An 18,368-nucleotide genomic window follows, 5' to 3' on the forward strand; every position below is an offset into this window, starting at 1 on the left:
ATACAATAAAAACCTGATTAAAACACTTAAAAATTCATGATTAACAAGGTGCATAATAAACACTATAACACACCGACAAGTCAACAACCATTTAAAACCCTTTACAACAATCTCCATGATCCAAAATTAAAACAACTTCACATAATATAAATATAAATACATGATTAAAGACGAAGTGACGCGCTACAATGTAAATACATGATTAAAGACGAAGGAATGCGCAACAATGTGATGAGATGTCAATAAACAGCAACTGTTCATTTTAAATTAACCAATTCAAAATAATATTATGGCCTATGTAGATCTAGCCTTAAAAGAAAACACTATCCCCTCATGGTCGCTGAAGTACGTTGGCACCACTACAGAATCTATGTCATACTCTGTAGATTTCACATATAAATGATCAATTAATGTCCCCCTCTCTGTTGTGGGAGATGTGACATATTGAACATAACCTTTTTCTATCATAAAATTGCAGAGATTTGAAGATTTCAATATGTCATCATTAAAATCTCCCGTCACTGCCACAGTGGCACAATGTGATTCAAGCCAATTCAATAATCTGTCCAAATTGTACTTAAATAGAGACATGGGGTATGACGGTGGGCGGTAAATAACAGAAACTATAATTTTATACTCTGCAAAATAATTCACTAAACATTCTAAACTAAAATCTCGTACTGTGATTTCATAGTTAAGGTTTTCTTCACAGTAAATCCCAACGCCACCGTGCGCTTTGCCCAGTAGACTAGTCAGTGCTGGATGGTTACTCTGCTGATAAGATAAACTACGGGGACGACTATGGAAGTTAAAACCTTCAATTTGACTAGTTTGAAAAGATGAATTTACAGTTAACCATGTCTCTACCACAGCGATACAGTTAGGCTGCCAGTGCTGTGTGCATAAAGCCAAATCGGACACATGCCGTTCTAAACCATGAACATTCATATAAAAAAATGTCAGGACATGTGCCTCTTGAAGGTGCCAGGGCATACTCTCGACTATGAAGGGAGGCATGTTCTGAAGCGCCGCTCTAATGCCATCGTTACAATAAATGGCATCTTCATCAAAGTCCTGAATGACAAGACCCTCTAAACTTCTAACGCGACTAAGGGCCACATACGCCTGACCCGCCGTGAATACTTGTTTAAGGGACACCACTGCTTGATCTACAGTAACGCCCTGCACTTTATGAACTGTGCATGCCCACGCAAGTTTAAGAGGAAACTGACGCCGCTTTTCCCCTCGTTTATTCGCCTGCTCCTCCTCTGGTTCTATGCGAGTAGAACCAGTCAGGTGAGCAGGGGTACGTGTTTTCCTCCTCCTCTGTGCGTCTACTCGATCATCGTCAAATTTAACATAGATTGCTAGAGGAGGCTGTTTATTCTCTGGATTTTCAACTATATGTGTAACAATGCCACATACCCCATTTACTAAACCGTCAGCTAGATCTACATTTTTACAAAGCATAACACGCGCATTTACACCCAAGATTAAAGACTCCTCCAAACTGGCCTGTTTGGATTTATGGAGATGGCCTTGTACCTCGATTAACTTCCCGGTCTTTTTGTCATAGCCAAAATCACGCGCACTGATTGTTACCTTTTCTGGACACACTTTATTCAATATCTTTAAATTGTAATTTGATACAAAGCTGTTTTTGGTGAAAATGTGTAACACGTCGGGATCTTCGCCTGTTTCACAATGTTTTAATATATCTATGTCCCCATCAAGCAGTGGTGTCGACCTCGAGCGGACTCTAAGCCGATTTAACAGCTCTGCAAAAGTGTTATCTTTTTGTCTGTCTACAGTTCTTAACCCTGCAATTTTGAATAAATCTGTAAATAAATTAACGCCTATGTTTTCTTTGTACAGAGCTTGACCCATGACCGGTGATAATTGATAGAAATCCCCAACAGCGATAACAGACACATTTCCAAATGGAGAAAAGTCACCTGACTGTTTAATTTGACGCAATCGCCCATGAATATAAGTAAATAACTTTCTATCAACCATGGATATTTCATCGATAATTACAATATGTAAATCCATATATTTAACGTGCAGTGTATTAATCTTTTCCTCCCCCAGTGGTGTGTAGGGGAGAGAAACATTAGTACCGATACTAAACGTTGTGTGGATAGTAGCCGCCTGTAAATTATATGCTGCTATCCCTGTCGGAGCCGTTAATAAAACACTAACATTATCTGGACTATGGCAAATAGGAGCAAATAGACGCGACGCCTCGTATTGAATCGCTCTGATCAGGTGACTTTTCCCTGTGCCTGCTCCACCTGTGATAAAAACATGCAATGGCTCTGGGTTATTACCAGCTACTTGGTCTAAACACCATTGCCGTATTTTGTAAAAAATGGACAGTTGTTGCTCATTCAGAGTTTTCACAAGTAAAAGACCCTCTTGACGACTCATCACATTTCTTTTCTCTATGTGACAAACTTGCTCGTTTCTTACAGCCAAGTCTGGAATAGCCTCTTGCTCCTGCTCAGAACCAACAGCCTGCAACATCTCCCTAAACTCCTCCCTCGACTCCAACCTCTCCACTTCTAGTTCTGGGCAGAGCAAGCCCCATGCATCCTCATGAATCTCTCCAGATTCCATCTGCTCATGAACCTCATCCAAGTCCTCAGCTGCAAGTTCAAAGCGACGCCTATTTGAATCAACTATCGACTTTACCAATTGCACAGACCCGTCACTCAAACGCACATCCCCAGTTTTATAGAAATGTTCAAATGTTTCAAATGGAGGCGGTTTCAAATCAGTATCGACGCGATACGGCATGAATAGCTGAAGAATACTTTGATGGAATAACTCTGTGTTTTTAGTTTCAGAAAAACACGCATATCTAACAACTGCGGCCTTGGTCCGTGTTCTTTTGGTAATCGCACCTAATCCATTCTGTAAAATAATAGGATTTTTACATTTGTCCGACGGCCCAAGCAAGCGATATTCGGATACGAATGTCGCGATGCACATGTCATTAAATGTGCTGTCATCTGGTCTACTTAAATAACGATCGATGGTATTTGTCATCCAAATATCATCCCCCATTTCATCATCTATTTCGCCAATTGGTTTACTCATACGCACTATATTATTGCCTGTCGGGACAAATGTAACTTTTCTTGAAAACTCCTTTAAGTGCATGTTTGTCACGCGGTAGACAGCTTCCTGTGCAGAGACATCACGATTATGAAGATAAACGCTGCCCAATTTTTTAAATGCCTCTTTTGCACTGACATTACCTTTGGAAGCTTCTTTTTGTGCATTACTTAACAATAAACCCATGTCTCTCTCTGCTTTGGAAATATAAGAAATAATATAAACGACACAAGCCCACGCATCTACAACGTACTGGATGTCCATATTGGCGTTCCAGCAGGTTAATAATTTCTCGTTGTAGTTATTGATCCAAGCTTCACCCACGTCCCTCTTTAAAACTATGTGTGTGTGTCCATCTAAAACGCTGTACACCTGTTCAAATGTGAACTGCGATAAACCCAAAGACGCAAACAACTCATCTGCACTAAGACACAGGTTATTTTCATCAACGATAGCATTCTTCAGCACGCTCATAATAAATTCAGCTTCCTCCTTCGTCACAAGAGGCTCTGAATCAGGATCTTTTTGTTTAATAAACGTGCGTGCTGATACCGGACGTGGAAAATTAAAACGACAGACTTTGTTGTTTTTTTTACATGTTTTTGAGTGACGCTTAGAATGCTGCTGCACCGAAGTAACTTTTTCCAGTAAATCCGGATCAGAGGGTAGTTCACACGTGACATATTTATCAACAAACTGAACTACCTCCTCATCCGTATTTACTCCAAGCTTTGGAGCATTTTCAATCCAAAATAAACAATGGACGTGGGGAGACCCGCGCTGTTGGAATTCTACCCGATAAAAATAGTCGATAACTTTACCGATTGGCTGAGCGGGGGACAGAATAACTTTACGTAAAAATCGATGCCAACGGGAGTCAAACATGCGAGCTGCGGTTACAGGGGGACGACGCAAAAGGTCACACCTTTCTGCCCAATCTAAATCTTCAACACTCCGGGTACTACCTTCCTGCTTTAAGAGCGTTTTAAGGAGGCTTGGCCAGCGGAGATCTGCGGAACTAAACGAACAAAACCACGTTGGAATACCAAGCTGACGAATACACGCAAATAAATCTTTTTGTGCAGTCTGCCAGAAGGGCGGCGTACCTCTAATAGGCTGCATAAAACGATAACCATTATCATACTGTAACAAATTTTCTAAAGTTCCTTCGCCTGCAGCAGCATTGGCCTGACCAGAATGTCCCTTACGCAACGCTATCGACACTTTTGACACAACCTGCGGAACTTCTAACATGTACAACGCCAAGAAAAGAAACTTAAAATTTTGTGCAAATCTACCGTCCACATGCAGCAGTCTGTTAATGAAATATCTGCACATGGTCAAAGGAACCGGCCGAGGACTATGAAATGTATTACAACCTAGCGGAAACTCCTTCGGAAAACATTTAGCCTCATTTTCTTTATCGGACAGCAAACTAACCGGACTGTTCCCCTCGGCTGGAGCCAAATTCAAAATGCCCTCAAAATAGTGGTCAAGAGCTTCCTGAGCAATATCGACCGGCATGAAAAACGTATCCTGATACATGCAATGACGCTGTCTATCATGTAGAAGCTCATCATCTAAATCTTCCGCCTGCTCCCGTTCTGCTTGATTTTCTGCATCAACCTTAACATCTGCACCCGTCTCCATAGCAGTTTCTTCTACATTAGCATCCGGACCCGTATCCATAACTCCTTCGACATTAGCGTCCACAACCGTATCCATAGCTTCCTCTTTAACAAATTCATTCACCCACTCTTCATTAAAATCAATGTCTAAATAATACCGATTGTTTTGTTTTAGAAACGCAATGGCCCTCCGCACACGTTCTGTATCTACATACTGATACTCATAATGCCCTTTATATGTAAGTTTACGTTTTAGTTTTACCGGCAATAAAATACCATCCATGTTACTACGCGGCAATAGCTTCACTGACTCGGTTACTCTTGAGGGCACACATGTCACTGGACCGTGGATCCCTCGCTGACCCCCCTTTGGCAAAGCTAAAACTTGCATGAAATTAATGTTAAGAGCAACTATGTGCTGTTCAACAGTGTTCAAGCAAGCAAGCTCAGGTGGAATATCGTCCAATTCCAAATTATTTACTGAACATTCTGACGGCATTTGACCCTTACACAGTTTCGAGTTGCATGTGTAGCAGATCCATAAACTACCTCTACAATCGTAGAGGGGGCACGGAGATGGACAATCACTATCACACACATGTAAATAGGCCTCAGAGATGCAGGTATTGGCTACATCTGCACATTTTGGTTTAACCATAAAGTCTTCCTTTCTACAAGGTAAGACCTGGTTTCTAAATAACAGTTTTAAACACACACAGCAAATAAACTCTGGACCATCTTGATCTTCCTTTAAAAACTGTTCCAAAACATAACTGAAGTTTTCCCGTTTTTGTTTCAATTGCTTTTGGTTGTTCCTAAATGCTGCCCGAGTTCTCTTTTTAAATTGTTCATTATTATGATATTTTTGTTTGCCAAATGATTTTACTTTTTGTTGATGTTGGGGATTTGCTTTGTACTTATGTTTACTGGCTGCCTTTAAATTTTGTTTATGTTGTAGATTAACTTGATATTTTTGGATGCTGGCCGCTTTAAGTTTATTTTGATAATTTATATTAACTTTATATTTGTTGATACCAGCAGCTTTAAGTTTATTTTGATGATTTATATTAACTTTATATTTGTTGATACTAACAGCTTTAAGTTTATTTTGATGATTTATATTAACTTTATATTTGTTGATACTAGCAGCTTTAAGTTTATTTTGATGATTTATATTAACTTTATATTTGTTGATACTAGCAGCTTTAAGTTTATTTTTATAATTTATATTAACTTTATATTTGCTGATACCAGCAGCTTTAAGTTTATTTTGGTAATTTAAATTTACTTTGTATTTGTTTATACCAGCAATCTTAAGTTTGTTCTGGTATTCTAAATCAGCTCGGTATTTCTTTTTATACGTTGATTTAAGATTTTCTCTAAATTCTGTGCTGGTTCTGTATTTATGTTTGATTGCAGCCTTTTTCCCCTCTCTATAGTCCGCATCATCTCTATATTTTTGTGTCCTCTGTTTTTCCTTGATTGTCTCATTAAGTGTATTGTACCTGTTTTTCAAATGCTTTAGCTTTTTCTTTTGTATATACTTTGATAATTTAGGTTTTATATGAATTTCATCATCTACATTAATCTGTGACTTGGGAGCTACTTTTTTGGACCGAATATTGTAGCTCTCCATTGAAAATTGATGGACTCTGCAGCATTCATAACAAGCATTAGCATTTGGTATTTTGACACAAATTACATTTTCATAATGGCAACTGTTAATATTCTCTAGGTAAATGCCATTGTTTGACAGAGGCTTGGTAGTACAACCATATTTAAGCCAATGTCCATTGTAAAATGTAAATACATCGACGCCTAAATAATCCGCAGCTGCCTGGATTTCTACTTCTGTGGCCCATGTGCCAACTTTACGCATGTTTGACACACTGATATATTGGTCCACAGATGAGTGGCCATCGCGCAACAGGGTGTTGTATTTTGAAGGATTTTTTTCAAGCTGTTTCACAATTGCAAGTCTAATTTTCCGATGATATTTTTGAGTGCCACTAATGGCCTGTGAAACCGCCCGAAAGAAACAATTTCCGTCCGCAACTATTTTGTCATTTTTACATGGCACTCCTAATGGCCCTACAGTTTTTGGATCTGCCACACCAAGCTTCTGAAAATCAGCTTTAATGTGTTTGCACAAATCCTTGCAAACACTTTCATTTAGTGGATTAAAGGACAGGGCACTGTCTTGAACACTGGTAAAGAGCACATCTAAATCAACTTCCATGTCCTGGTTTGTGTTTTTGTCAGGGAGTACAGAAGAAGAAACTTCTGCGGCCTCTTGGCACTTTAAGCCCCTCACACTATCAGAAACAACTTCAATGTCCTGCTTTGGGTTTTTGTCAGGGAGTACAGAAGAAGAAACTTCTGCGGCCTCTTGGCACTTTAAGCCCCTCACACAATCAGCTGCAACAACGACATTAACACCAGTCAATTCAAACTCTTTGAAAGACTCATCTGAATCGTCACCATAGCATGCAGCCAATGTACAAAAAAAACTGTAAAGCTCATCAATATGACTAAAATACATAACCACACTTTTACCATCAGGATCTACCAATCCTTCAGCACTACGCGAGTGAGAATCGACTACAGCGTACCGCCCATTGTCTTTAATAATGGCACAAGCAGCACCACAGAGTGTCATAAGACATGTGTCGTACTGTGCCAACATTTGCTCTAAAGCACCATCTAAGGTTACCCACGCGCCCACCTCAATAAACTCATGTTCGACAACATTTGCAGCCCCATTAACTGGCTGACTGAAAGAAAAGCTAAACTGCTGCCCATCTATAACTGACTCACGTGGCAGGTCTGAAGCAATTAACAAGTCACGCCCATGAGTCAAGCCCCGATTCCGACGGTCTGTGTACAGTGCATCCCCGAGATTCAAAACCAAATCTAACTGCCTCTGATCCCATGAAAACACATTACACACCAAGTGCTTAGCTAAAGCTACCAAAGCTATCGCCATACACTGTACACCTGCATACTCAAACCTAAAATCACCCTGATGAAAACTACCCCTCACGACAGAAGGAACACCGACGGGTACAACATGTGCACAACAAGACTTATCTTTGTCAGAAGCTCTCTCCTCTTGGACAGCTGGTGGAGGGCTGAGAAGAGAAGGCTGACTGGTCACAGAAGAAGAAGGCAGAGGACAGGTCAGAGGCGGCAGCGGCGGGGTCACAGGAGGGCTGATGTCCATGGCCTTAAAGATGCAAAGAAAATATATTAAACTAATCTAATCAGGCTGTTGCTGTACACTTAATTTTTCTGCAATATAATACTAATACTACTACAATAATAGTAACCTTAAAAATAAACTCACCTCGTCCATCAACATCTGCATTTGGTCCCTGGAACTGGCAAGTGATGTTCCTGGAGTCACTTCCACATCTCCGGACTGCAAAAACATGTCTACATTAGCACATATTCTGTTTAAATGATAAACATATTGGAGAATAAAAACAAAACACAAGAAACAAAACAAACCTCGTCCTCCAGGAAAGTATCCAGGATGACGACGCTGGTAGGGGACGTTCCTGGTGTCACCTCCACCACAACTGCCTCCGCCTACAAAACAATATATAATTAAAAACAATTACAGGCAACAATGTGTAGAAGACAATCAACATATTCAAAATGACACAAACCTGGTCCTCCAGGAACGAATCCAGGATGGCCACGCTGGTAGGGGACGATCCTGGTGTCACCTCTACCACAACTGCCTCCGCCTACAAAACCATATATAATTAAAAACAAGTACAGGCAACAATGTGTCAAAAACAATCAACATATTAAAAATGACACAAACCTGGTCCTTCTCCACTGCAGGCACGAAGCTGGATGGTGAGCCGGGTCTCACCTCCACAACCACAGGCGCTGCCCCCGCCTTCATAAAATGTAATAATATTAATATATAAAAAAAGCACAAATTCAACAAAACATGTCTGAAAATGTGTAACACTCACCTGCCGCTTGGGCTGGCGTTTCTTTGAGGAAGCAGCCTTGCGACGCCTCGCCCGAGACGTCTAAAACAAAAAAGGATACATAAGTTACTCAATCTCACACCAGGCAATTGTTAACTTTTAGCAATGAGAAAATAACACAAGACGCTTACCTTCTTTCCCGAAGGAAAGGTGGCCACGTCCTCCACAGAGCTGGTCAGGCCAAATGGAAACCTCGCATCCATCTCGACCAGCATAGCAGGGCTGAAGAGGACGGGCGACAGGGGGATGGAGAAGACGGTCTCCACCTTACAACAGAAATTTAAAAAAATATATAAATCACAATACAACAATAATGTCAACGTCAATATTTAAAGACAGGAATGACATTCACTAACCTCCCGTTGAACCAGGCGCCCCTTGGGACCCACAGGGGAGGCCGAGTCCCTAGGCTGGTTCTGTAACGAAAATATACATTAAGAAACAGAATAAACCACTTGGGCTTAAAACTAAAAAAGTAACAATCTCTCACCTTTCTGCCCCGCACAATGGGAATCCACTCAGGAGGGGGTGGTCGTGGCACGGGCAGCGGTCCCGTCACAACCACTCTTGGCGAGACCCTTCTGGTGGATGTGCGAGGGCGGGGCGCCGCCACAGAGGAAGCGGGGGAAGAGACCTCTAGCTGCGTGTAGCAAGCCTGCCACAGCAACTGAACAAGGATTCCCATCCCAGCGTCATCACTCAGGTGGATCTGAAACAAAATTATAACGACATGTTACATAAAACCACTCACATGCAAAAAGGAAGTTGGTAAAATGAGAGCGTAGATTGTACTTACGCCATCCCTGCACCACAGCTCTCGTCGGTGTCGGGGAAAGTGGTCGGCTATCTGGACAAAGTTGACCTGAAAGCGGGCTGACACACGGTGGTACTCCTGGCGAAGGAGGGTCTGAATTTCCACGCTGCCAGCAAGGCGAGGTGGGAAATCCACGACACACACCTTAAGAAATAAATCACCATTTACCAACTACACAATACAATCATTATCAAAGAATTGCAGCTATTTTACATACCTTTGGCCAGCGGCCGCAGACATACCTGAGGAGTTGGCCAAACTCCTCTGCAGCCTCGTCAACCGTCCTGCTGGCCGTGAGGTTGTTGCACGGCGCCATGACACACACCAAAGCGGGCTCTGAAAAAAAGAATCATTCGTTCAACTTTCTCAATGACATTGTTCATGGTTCAACTATTTAATATTTACCAAAGATGATCTAATGGTCATTACTAAACTCACCTTTGGGTATGTGCTTAGCCGTCATAGCCGCCAGCTGCATCCGAAGGTCACGGGCAGAACCTCCGGGAGTCGCACTGATGGCAAAGGACAGGCAGCCCTCTGGCATCGGCACGATGGCATCAACGACAGCACGAAGATGCGAGTTCCCGACAATCAGAACGAACTAGAAAAAAGAAGAAAAATATTTAACAATCCTCAACTATTATTTAAGAATTTGTTTCATACTGAAACTCATAGACTTGCCTTCTTGTCAGAGGACAAGTCCGGCGGCAAGTCCAACTTGTGGCACTTCCCGGTGACGGTGGAAGTTGGCCACGGCTTCACCGAATGGCGAGAACCAGTACCAAGGCCTAAAAAAGAACCAAGTTTAAAAAAAACCTCAGCATTTACAAAACTAGACAGACATGAAGGTTGTAAAAACATACTGAAATACACTTACGGGTAAAGGTCTCGGCACCGGTGGAAAAAGGCGGAAGGTGAACCGCTATCGGGAAAGCAGGCTTTCCTTCAAGCTGCTCCTCCCTCCTCCTCTTCGCAGCAAGGGAGCGCTTCCATCCCTTGTCCTTAGGCATCTGAAAATAACAAAGTTATAATTGTTACAATTAAAATAAGTAAACGTAATATTTTAAGAGTCAAACCTAGCCCTAAACCAATACATTGGAAAGTAAAAGGTATAAACTATATGTTTCTAATATATGCATCTAACTGAAATGATGTCAGGGCCCCGATTTTCCACTTGTGCTGCATAATCTACTGACCTTGTTATAGTTTTACTGGAAAATCGCCTGCCTCGAGCAGCTTTAAGATTAACCTTAGCAAGTAGGATCACACCCTGACCAGCAGTTACCAAACCACAACACAAATGAGCTACAAAACCAAATCGTATATGCATGAAGCTTAATGATATTTACAGGTACAGTTATGGACAAGACCAAGACCAGGACTAAAATTAACACCAGAATGGAGCATGCTCAACACTGTTTAAAGCAAAGTATTCAACAAAATGACTGAGCATAAGCTGTGAAGACACACATACAATCATAGTAAGACCAGACCAGGAAAAGACCAGGATCAGACCCATATAAAGCAAAGTTATGACCAATATGAGTGAGCATAAGTCGTATAACACACACTGAACAATAACAGTACAACCAGGACTGGACCAAAATCCAATACATACACATATGGTTACTACAAGAGTTTAGTAAAATAAAACAAAACCTACTCTACAATATAACAGTGACAAAACAGTGAGTGAACCAGGATTCAGGTCCAAAACCATCTCAAAACAGACTAAACCAGACTAGGTCCAAACCCTTTCTAGTAGAGGACCTGGCCAGGACTAGACCAGGACTAGACCAGAACACAAGTGAAAAATTCTATCTCTTCTGAGACACTTCAAACTGCACACATTCACAAAACAGACACTGCAACTGCATAGGAATCAAGACTCCTGCTCTTGGAATGAGTGATATCACTGGCTGTTTGTAGGTTCACTGCTTTCTGATTGGTTAACATATATCAAAATCTGGACTAGATCAGGACAACACCACGACAAGACCAAAACAGTTTAAAGCCAAGTATTCACCATGATAAATGAGCATAAACTGTATAAGACACACTCACAATTGCATTAAGACCAGACTAGGACCAGACCAGGACTAAACCAGGACTAAACTAGCTCTAAACCAGCTCTGGACCAGGACAGGTCTAAACCCGTTTTAATCCAAGACTAGACCAGGATAAGACTAGGACCACACCCAGACACATTTAAAGCAAAGTTATGACCATTACGAATGAGCATAAGTCGCATTACACACACTTCACAATCACAGTACAACCAAAACTGGACCAGGACTGAAACAGGACTAAACCAGGATCAGACTCATTTAAAGCAAACTTACAGCTTATGAATGAGGATAAGTTTTACACACTTACAATCACATAACAACCAGGACCAGACCAGGACCGGGCCTAAACCGTTCTTACACAGGGCCATATCAGGACTAGACCCGGACTAGGCTATACTGGACCTGACTGGACCGGGACTAGACCAGAACACAAGTGAAAAATTCTATCTCTTCTGAGACACTTCAAACCGCACACATTCGCAAAACATAGGAACCAAGATTCCCGCTCTTGGAATGAGTGATATCACTGGCTGTTTGTAGGTTCACTGCTTTCTGATTGGTTAACACATATCAAACTCTGGACTAGATCAGGACAACACCACGACAAGACCAAAACAGTTTAAAGCCAAGTATTCACCATAATCAATGAGCATAAACTGTGTAAGACTAGACCAGAACACAAGTGAAAAGTTCTATCTCTTCTGAGACACATCAAACCGCTAAAAACAAACAAACAAACACACACGCGCACACACATGACCAGAACCAGGACTAGACTGGGTATAAACCAGGAATAGACAAAGACCAAAACTTAAACCAACAAACGTCATAGTGACTCAACATCATATGTGAAAAGCATTATTTTAAAATCACAGTAGGTCTATGCAAATGAGTTTATTAAATTTTTCCCCAAAATCCCATGCATACACAAATGGTTACAACAACAGTTAGCTAAATTAAAATAAAAGCTAGTCTAGAATATAACAATGACAAAACAGTGAGTAGACCAGAATTCAGGTCCAGAACCATCTCAAAACAGACTAAACCAGACTTTAACCCGGGACACTGGACCTGTACACATAATACTGGACCTGACTGGACCGGGACTAGACCAGAACATAAGTGAAAAATTGTCTCTTCTGAGACACTTCAAAGAGCACGCATTCACAAAACAGACACTGCAACAGCATAGGAACCAAGACTCCCGCTCTTGGAATGAGTGATATCACTGGCTGTTTGTAGGTTCACTGCTTTCTGATTGGTTAACACAGAGCACACTAGACCAGGACCAGGACTAGACCAGGTCTAAACCAGGACTAGGCTAGATCTAACCCAGGTCAGACCAGACCAGAACTAGACAAGAACACAAGTGAAAAATTCTATCTGTTCTGAGACACTTCAAACCACACATTCACAACACAGACTGCAACTGCATAGGAACCAAGATTCCCGTTGTTGGAATGAGTGATATCATTGGCTGTTTCTAGACTCACTGCTTTCTGATTGGTTAACGCACGCGCGCACACACCCCCCCAAACACACACACACACACACAAAGACCAGACCAAGGACTAAACTTTAGCACTTTAGCACTAAAAGTATAGTCCGTAGAAACACATACAGCCTCATGTTACAAGACCGTGACTAAACAAGAATATTAGCAGTTTAACGCACACATACACAGCCCATATAAACCATTAGGCACACAGCACATGGGGAAACGCCCTAAATAAAACGTTACCTTAGCTTTTACAAAATAGACAGTGAATATTAGCACATTAGCACGCACACATACACAGCCCATATAAAACATTAGACCAGGACTAAACCAGAACACAGCTTTAGCGTAACTAGTGAGACTAGCCCCCCAGCGCAACCCGTGCAGCCGGGATCAGACCAGGACAGGTTTGTGACGGTTAGAAGAAAGCGTAGGACAGGCCAGGGACACAGGGCTGAGAATAGGACTGTAGCAGACCAGGGACACAGGGTTGAGAGTAGAGAGCTCCCCGTCCAGAACAGGTTTGCTCCCCTGAACTGGACCCGGGACACTTTAGTCATAGGGAGCTCCATAGTCAGGGACGTGGAACTGCCTGCAGCTTCCACGCGGTGTTACCCTGGAGCCAGACTGGGTGACATCGAGGGGAATCTTAGGCTTTTAAAGAAAAGTAAGAATAGGTACCGCCGGATCGTTATACACGCGGGGGGTAACGATACTCGGCGCGGTCAGTCAGAGGTGGTTAAGTTACAGATAGCTGCAGTCTGTCAATTGGCTAAGTCGATGTCGGAGTCCGTGTACTTCTCTGGCCCCCTCCCAACCTATACCAATTGTGAAATGTACAGCCGCTTTTCAGCAGTCAACCAGTGGTTGACCAATTGGTGCCCGCAGAATGGTGTCGTCTTCATAGATAATTGGAGGGCATTTGAGGGGAAGCCTAGGCTTATACGTAGAGACGGCATCCATCCCACGCAGGCTGGCTCCGCCCTGTTAGCTCAGAATATGATTGCTAGTCTAGATTGACCAGGTAAGACTAGCACGCAGAATAGCTCAGGGAAGCACAGTGACAGTGATAGTGACGTTAGGGAGCAGTTTAGACCAGTGAAGCACAACTCAGTCAGAGGGAACAGCTCCAAACAGACAGAGACTGTGTGTGCCCCACGTACAAAAAGCACAAATAAAACACCCCTAAACTCTGACAAGGAAGCTGTCAGATCTCATAACTTAACAAAAATAAATAAATGTGCCGCGAATAAACAAAATGATAAGTGTGTAAAATGTGGACTGCTAAACATCAGGTCTCTTTCCTCCAAATCTCTTTTAATAAATGAACTAATTGGCGACCTTAATATTGATCTGTTAGCCCTAACTGAAACATGGCTTCAGGAAAATGATTATGTTAGACTAAACGAATCTACACCATCAAGTCACATGAACTTTCAGAGTGCCCGGAGCACAGGTCGAGGTGGTGGTGTGGCCGTCATCTCTCATTCTAGTCTAATTCTCAGCCCCAAACCCAACTATACTTACCTCTCCTTTGAAAGCCTCGCACTCTCCATTACGTGCCCCAATTGGAAAAACCAAAAAGCTGTTATATTTATAATAATTTATCGACCTCCTGGTCCATATGCCGACTTCCTGACAGAGTTTTCTGATTTCATCTCAAGTTTAGTCTTGAACTGGGAAAGGATTGTTATAGTCGGAGATTTCAACATTCATGTAGATAACGGCAGTGATTGCCTCAGTAATGCTTTTGGTGCACTCCTGGATGGGATCGGTTTCACCCAGAGTGTGAATAAGCCGACTCACTGTCACAATCACACTCTAGATCTCGTTCTAACCTATGGTATTGAGATTAATGATCTAATTGTCCTTCCTCAAAACCCTATACTCTCTGACCATTTCTTAATTACCTTTCAATTTATACTAAAAGACTATCCAGCCCCACAGAAAAAAACTATAATGAAAAGAACATTATCAGATAAATCGGTTACAGAGTTTAAAGAAATTATTGAGCCATTACTGAAAGATATGTCATGTGACAATGGCAATAATTTTAATCCAATTGTCACTGATCGATTGGTTGACAGAACAATGCTCACCTTAAAATCTGCTCTCGATGTTGTAGCTCCGCTAAAACAGAAAAACATTAAACCAAGACCTCCGGCTCCATGGTACACGTTACAGCTCAGGACACTCAAACAACATGTAAGACGCACAGAGAAGCTTTGGCGCCGCTCGCGCTCTGAGCAGTCTCTGAAGGCATGGAAGCTCTGCCTGCTCACTTATAAGGCCGCTCTGCGGAAAGCCCGAACTAGATACTATTCAAATCTAATAGAAGTAAACAAAAATAACCCCAGATTTTTGTTCAGCACTGTAGCCAGGCTGACAAACTCCCACACTGCCAATGAGTCTCTTATCCCCTCGAACATTAGTTGTGATGACTTTCTTCACTTCTTTGATTACAAAATCACAACCATTAGAGACAAAATTAACAAAGCTACTCCAAAAATCAGCTCTGAGCAAATCCAGTCTGTAATGTCAATATCCCATATGGACCCTCTAATAATATTAGATAAATTTACTCCTGTTGATGAGGTGGAGATTACCTCAGTCATCATGTCGTCAAAACCATCAACCTGTTTGCTCGACCCTATTCCAATCAGACTCCTCAAAGAAGCCCTCCCCCTAATAGATTCCATCCATAACATATTAAATATGTCGTTAGAAAATGGCTACGTTCCTCAGTCCTTTAAGTATGCTGTGATTAAACCCCTTTTGAAAAAACCTAACCTAAATCCTGATGAATTAGTCAACTATAGACCTATCTCTAATCTTCCCTTCCTCTCAAAAATTCTAGAACGAGTTGTGGTGAAACAGCTCTGCCGCCACCTGCAGGACAATAATATATTTGAAAAATTTCAATCTGGATTCAGAGCTCACCACAGCACAGAGACTGCACTGCTTAAAGTAACAAATGATTTACTACTAGCTGCTGATAACGGGCTGGCTTCAGTCCTGGTCCTACTGGACCTCAGTGCAGCGTTTGACACCATTGATCACAACATTCTACTGCAGAGGTTAGAATGTGACATTGGAATCAGAGGGACCGCCCTCAAATGGTTTAAATCCTATCTATCAGATAGGTACCAGTTTGTTAGTATAAACCAGAGCACCTCTCCCTGTTCTAAAGTAGCCTGTGGTGTTCCACAAGGATCTGTGCTTGGTCCAATCCTATTTACTCTGTATATGTTGCCATTGGGTAACATTATCAGAAAACATGGCATTAATTTTCACTGCTACGCTGATGACACTCAGCTGTACTTATCAATGAAACCAAATCAGACTGATCAAATAGATAAACTCAGTGCCTGTGTGAAGGACATCAAAACCTGGATGACCTTGAATTACCTGCTCTTAAATCCTGAAAAAACAGAGGTCATTGTCGTTGGTCCCAAAGGTCAAAGAGATTCTCTGTCAGACCAGATAATCTCACTCGACAATGTGAATATAGCTTCTAGCCCTACTGTAAAAAATCTTGGAGTCCTATTTGATCAAAATCTCTCATTCACAGCCCATATAAACCTAGCTTGTAAAACCGCATACTTTCACCTGCGAAATATAACTAAAATTAGAAATATTTTACCTAAAAACGATGCTGAAAAACTCATCCATGCATTTGTTACTTCCAGACTTGATTACTGTAATTCCCTGCTTGCCGCCTGCCCCAAAAGTACTATAAGGAGCCTCCAGTTGGTCCAAAATGCAGCGGCCAGAGTCCTAACAGGAACTAAAAGAAGAGACCACATCAGTCCTGTACTAAAATATCTGCACTGGCTTCCTGTCGAGCTTAGAATCAAATTCAAAGTCCTCCTCCTGACATACAAAGCCCTAAACGGTATGGCCCCATCCTATCTGCAAGATGCTATTGTCCCGTACCAGCCAAACAGAGCACTCCGCTCTCAGAATGCAGGACTATTAGTGGTTCCTAGAGTGTCCAAAAGTACAGTGGGAGGGAGAGCATTCAGTTACCAAGCTCCTGTGCTATGGAATCAACTCCCTGCTGATGTTAAACAGGCCCCCACAGTCTCTGTATTTAAGACCAGGCTTAAAACCTTCCTCTTCGGTATAGCGTATGACCAGGTTACTTAGTGAGGGAGTTAGGGTTATTAAAACCCGGGATAAGATAAGCTGCAGTAGGAGTAACTAGCTGGGGGAAGTATGGCAACCTGAGCACTATCCTCTACTTTGCCCTATTTTCTCATCAGCAATGCTATTCACATGTTGTCCCCTGTCCCACTCCCCCTGTGGAGTGTATCTCTTTCAGATGCCCCGATGACAGTTGGACCTCCTCCTTGCCTGGCTCTCCTCCTCCTCGCCCGGCTCTCCTCCTCCTCGTCTGGTCTCCTGGCCGATTTCTTATGTTGTCTGATTTTTCCTGTTGTGTCTGATTTTTCCTGTTGTGTCTGATTTTTCTTGTTGTGTCTGATTCTTCCTGTTGTTTTGTTTTTTGTGTCTTGGCGGCACGGTGACTGAGTGCCATCACTCATGTCTCACAGCAAGAAGGTTGGTTCGATCCCCGGGTCACCAGGCCTTTCTGTGTGGAGTTTTTCATGTTTCTCCCCGTGTCTGGATGGGTTTCCTCCGGGTACTCCGGTTTCCCCCATCAACCAAAACATGAACGCCCTTCGAGACAACTGTTGTTGTGATTTTGGGCGTTACAAAAATAAATGAATTGAATTGAATTGAAAGTGAACAATTCTAACTGGTATGAGACACTTCAAATCAGTAAGGATCAGTAACAACAAAACAGAGCGAGAACAGACTTAATACAACTTTTACAACGACAATAGGTCTAAAACTGGCCTGAACATGATCAAAACTTGGACTAGATCAGGACTACACCACAAGAACAAAACCGTTTAAAGCAAAGTATTCATGAGGACAAGACACATACAATTGCAGTAAGACTGCAGTAAGACCACAAAACTTAAACCAACAAACATCATAATGACTCAACATCAATTGTGAAAAGCATCATTTTAAAATCACAGATTATCTGTGCAAACGAGTTCATTACATTTACATTACATACAAGTCCCCAAAATCCAATACGCAATACACAAATGGTTACACAAAAGCTAGTTAGCTTAGCTTTTACACAATAGACGGTGAATATTAGCACATTAGCTGGCACACATACACAGCCCATATAAAACATTAGCCACACAGCAC

The 18,368-nt window shown here is 41.9% G+C and overlaps 1 protein-coding gene across 1 annotated transcript; it reads right to left on the reverse strand.

The window, feature by feature from the left end:
• Positions 1-294: 294 nt before the first annotated feature.
• LOC129457074 (uncharacterized) lies at positions 295-11,049 on the reverse strand. The gene is made up of 17 exons (XM_055228889.1): positions 11,044-11,049; positions 10,447-10,579; positions 10,251-10,357; positions 10,008-10,170; positions 9,787-9,905; positions 9,552-9,713; positions 9,246-9,464; positions 9,112-9,171; positions 8,887-9,021; positions 8,738-8,797; positions 8,581-8,658; positions 8,420-8,500; positions 8,259-8,339; positions 8,095-8,169; positions 6,442-7,974; positions 4,813-5,880; positions 295-4,716 (listed from the first exon to the last, which is right to left on the reverse strand). The coding sequence occupies exons 1-17, from the start codon at positions 11,047-11,049 to the stop codon at positions 295-297; spliced, it is 8,502 nt and encodes a 2,833-aa protein (XP_055084864.1).
• Positions 11,050-18,368: the final 7,319 nt, after the last annotated feature.

The sequence above is a fragment of the Periophthalmus magnuspinnatus genome, chromosome 18 (assembly GCF_009829125.3).
Source record: "Periophthalmus magnuspinnatus isolate fPerMag1 chromosome 18, fPerMag1.2.pri, whole genome shotgun sequence".
NCBI lineage: Eukaryota > Metazoa > Chordata > Actinopteri > Gobiiformes > Gobiidae > Periophthalmus > Periophthalmus magnuspinnatus.

Excerpts from the sequence above, each read along its gene's own strand:
- LOC129457074 (XM_055228889.1), bottom strand. Across the intron at positions 8,501-8,580 it reads CTGCAGTGGAGAAGGACCAG|GCGGAGGCAGTTGTGGTAGA; the intron begins GTTTGTGTCATT and ends ATGGTTTTGTAG. Across the intron at positions 5,881-6,441 it reads ATTATGAAAATGTAATTTGT|TATAAAGTTAATATAAATCA; the intron begins GTCAAAATACCA and ends AGTATCAACAAA.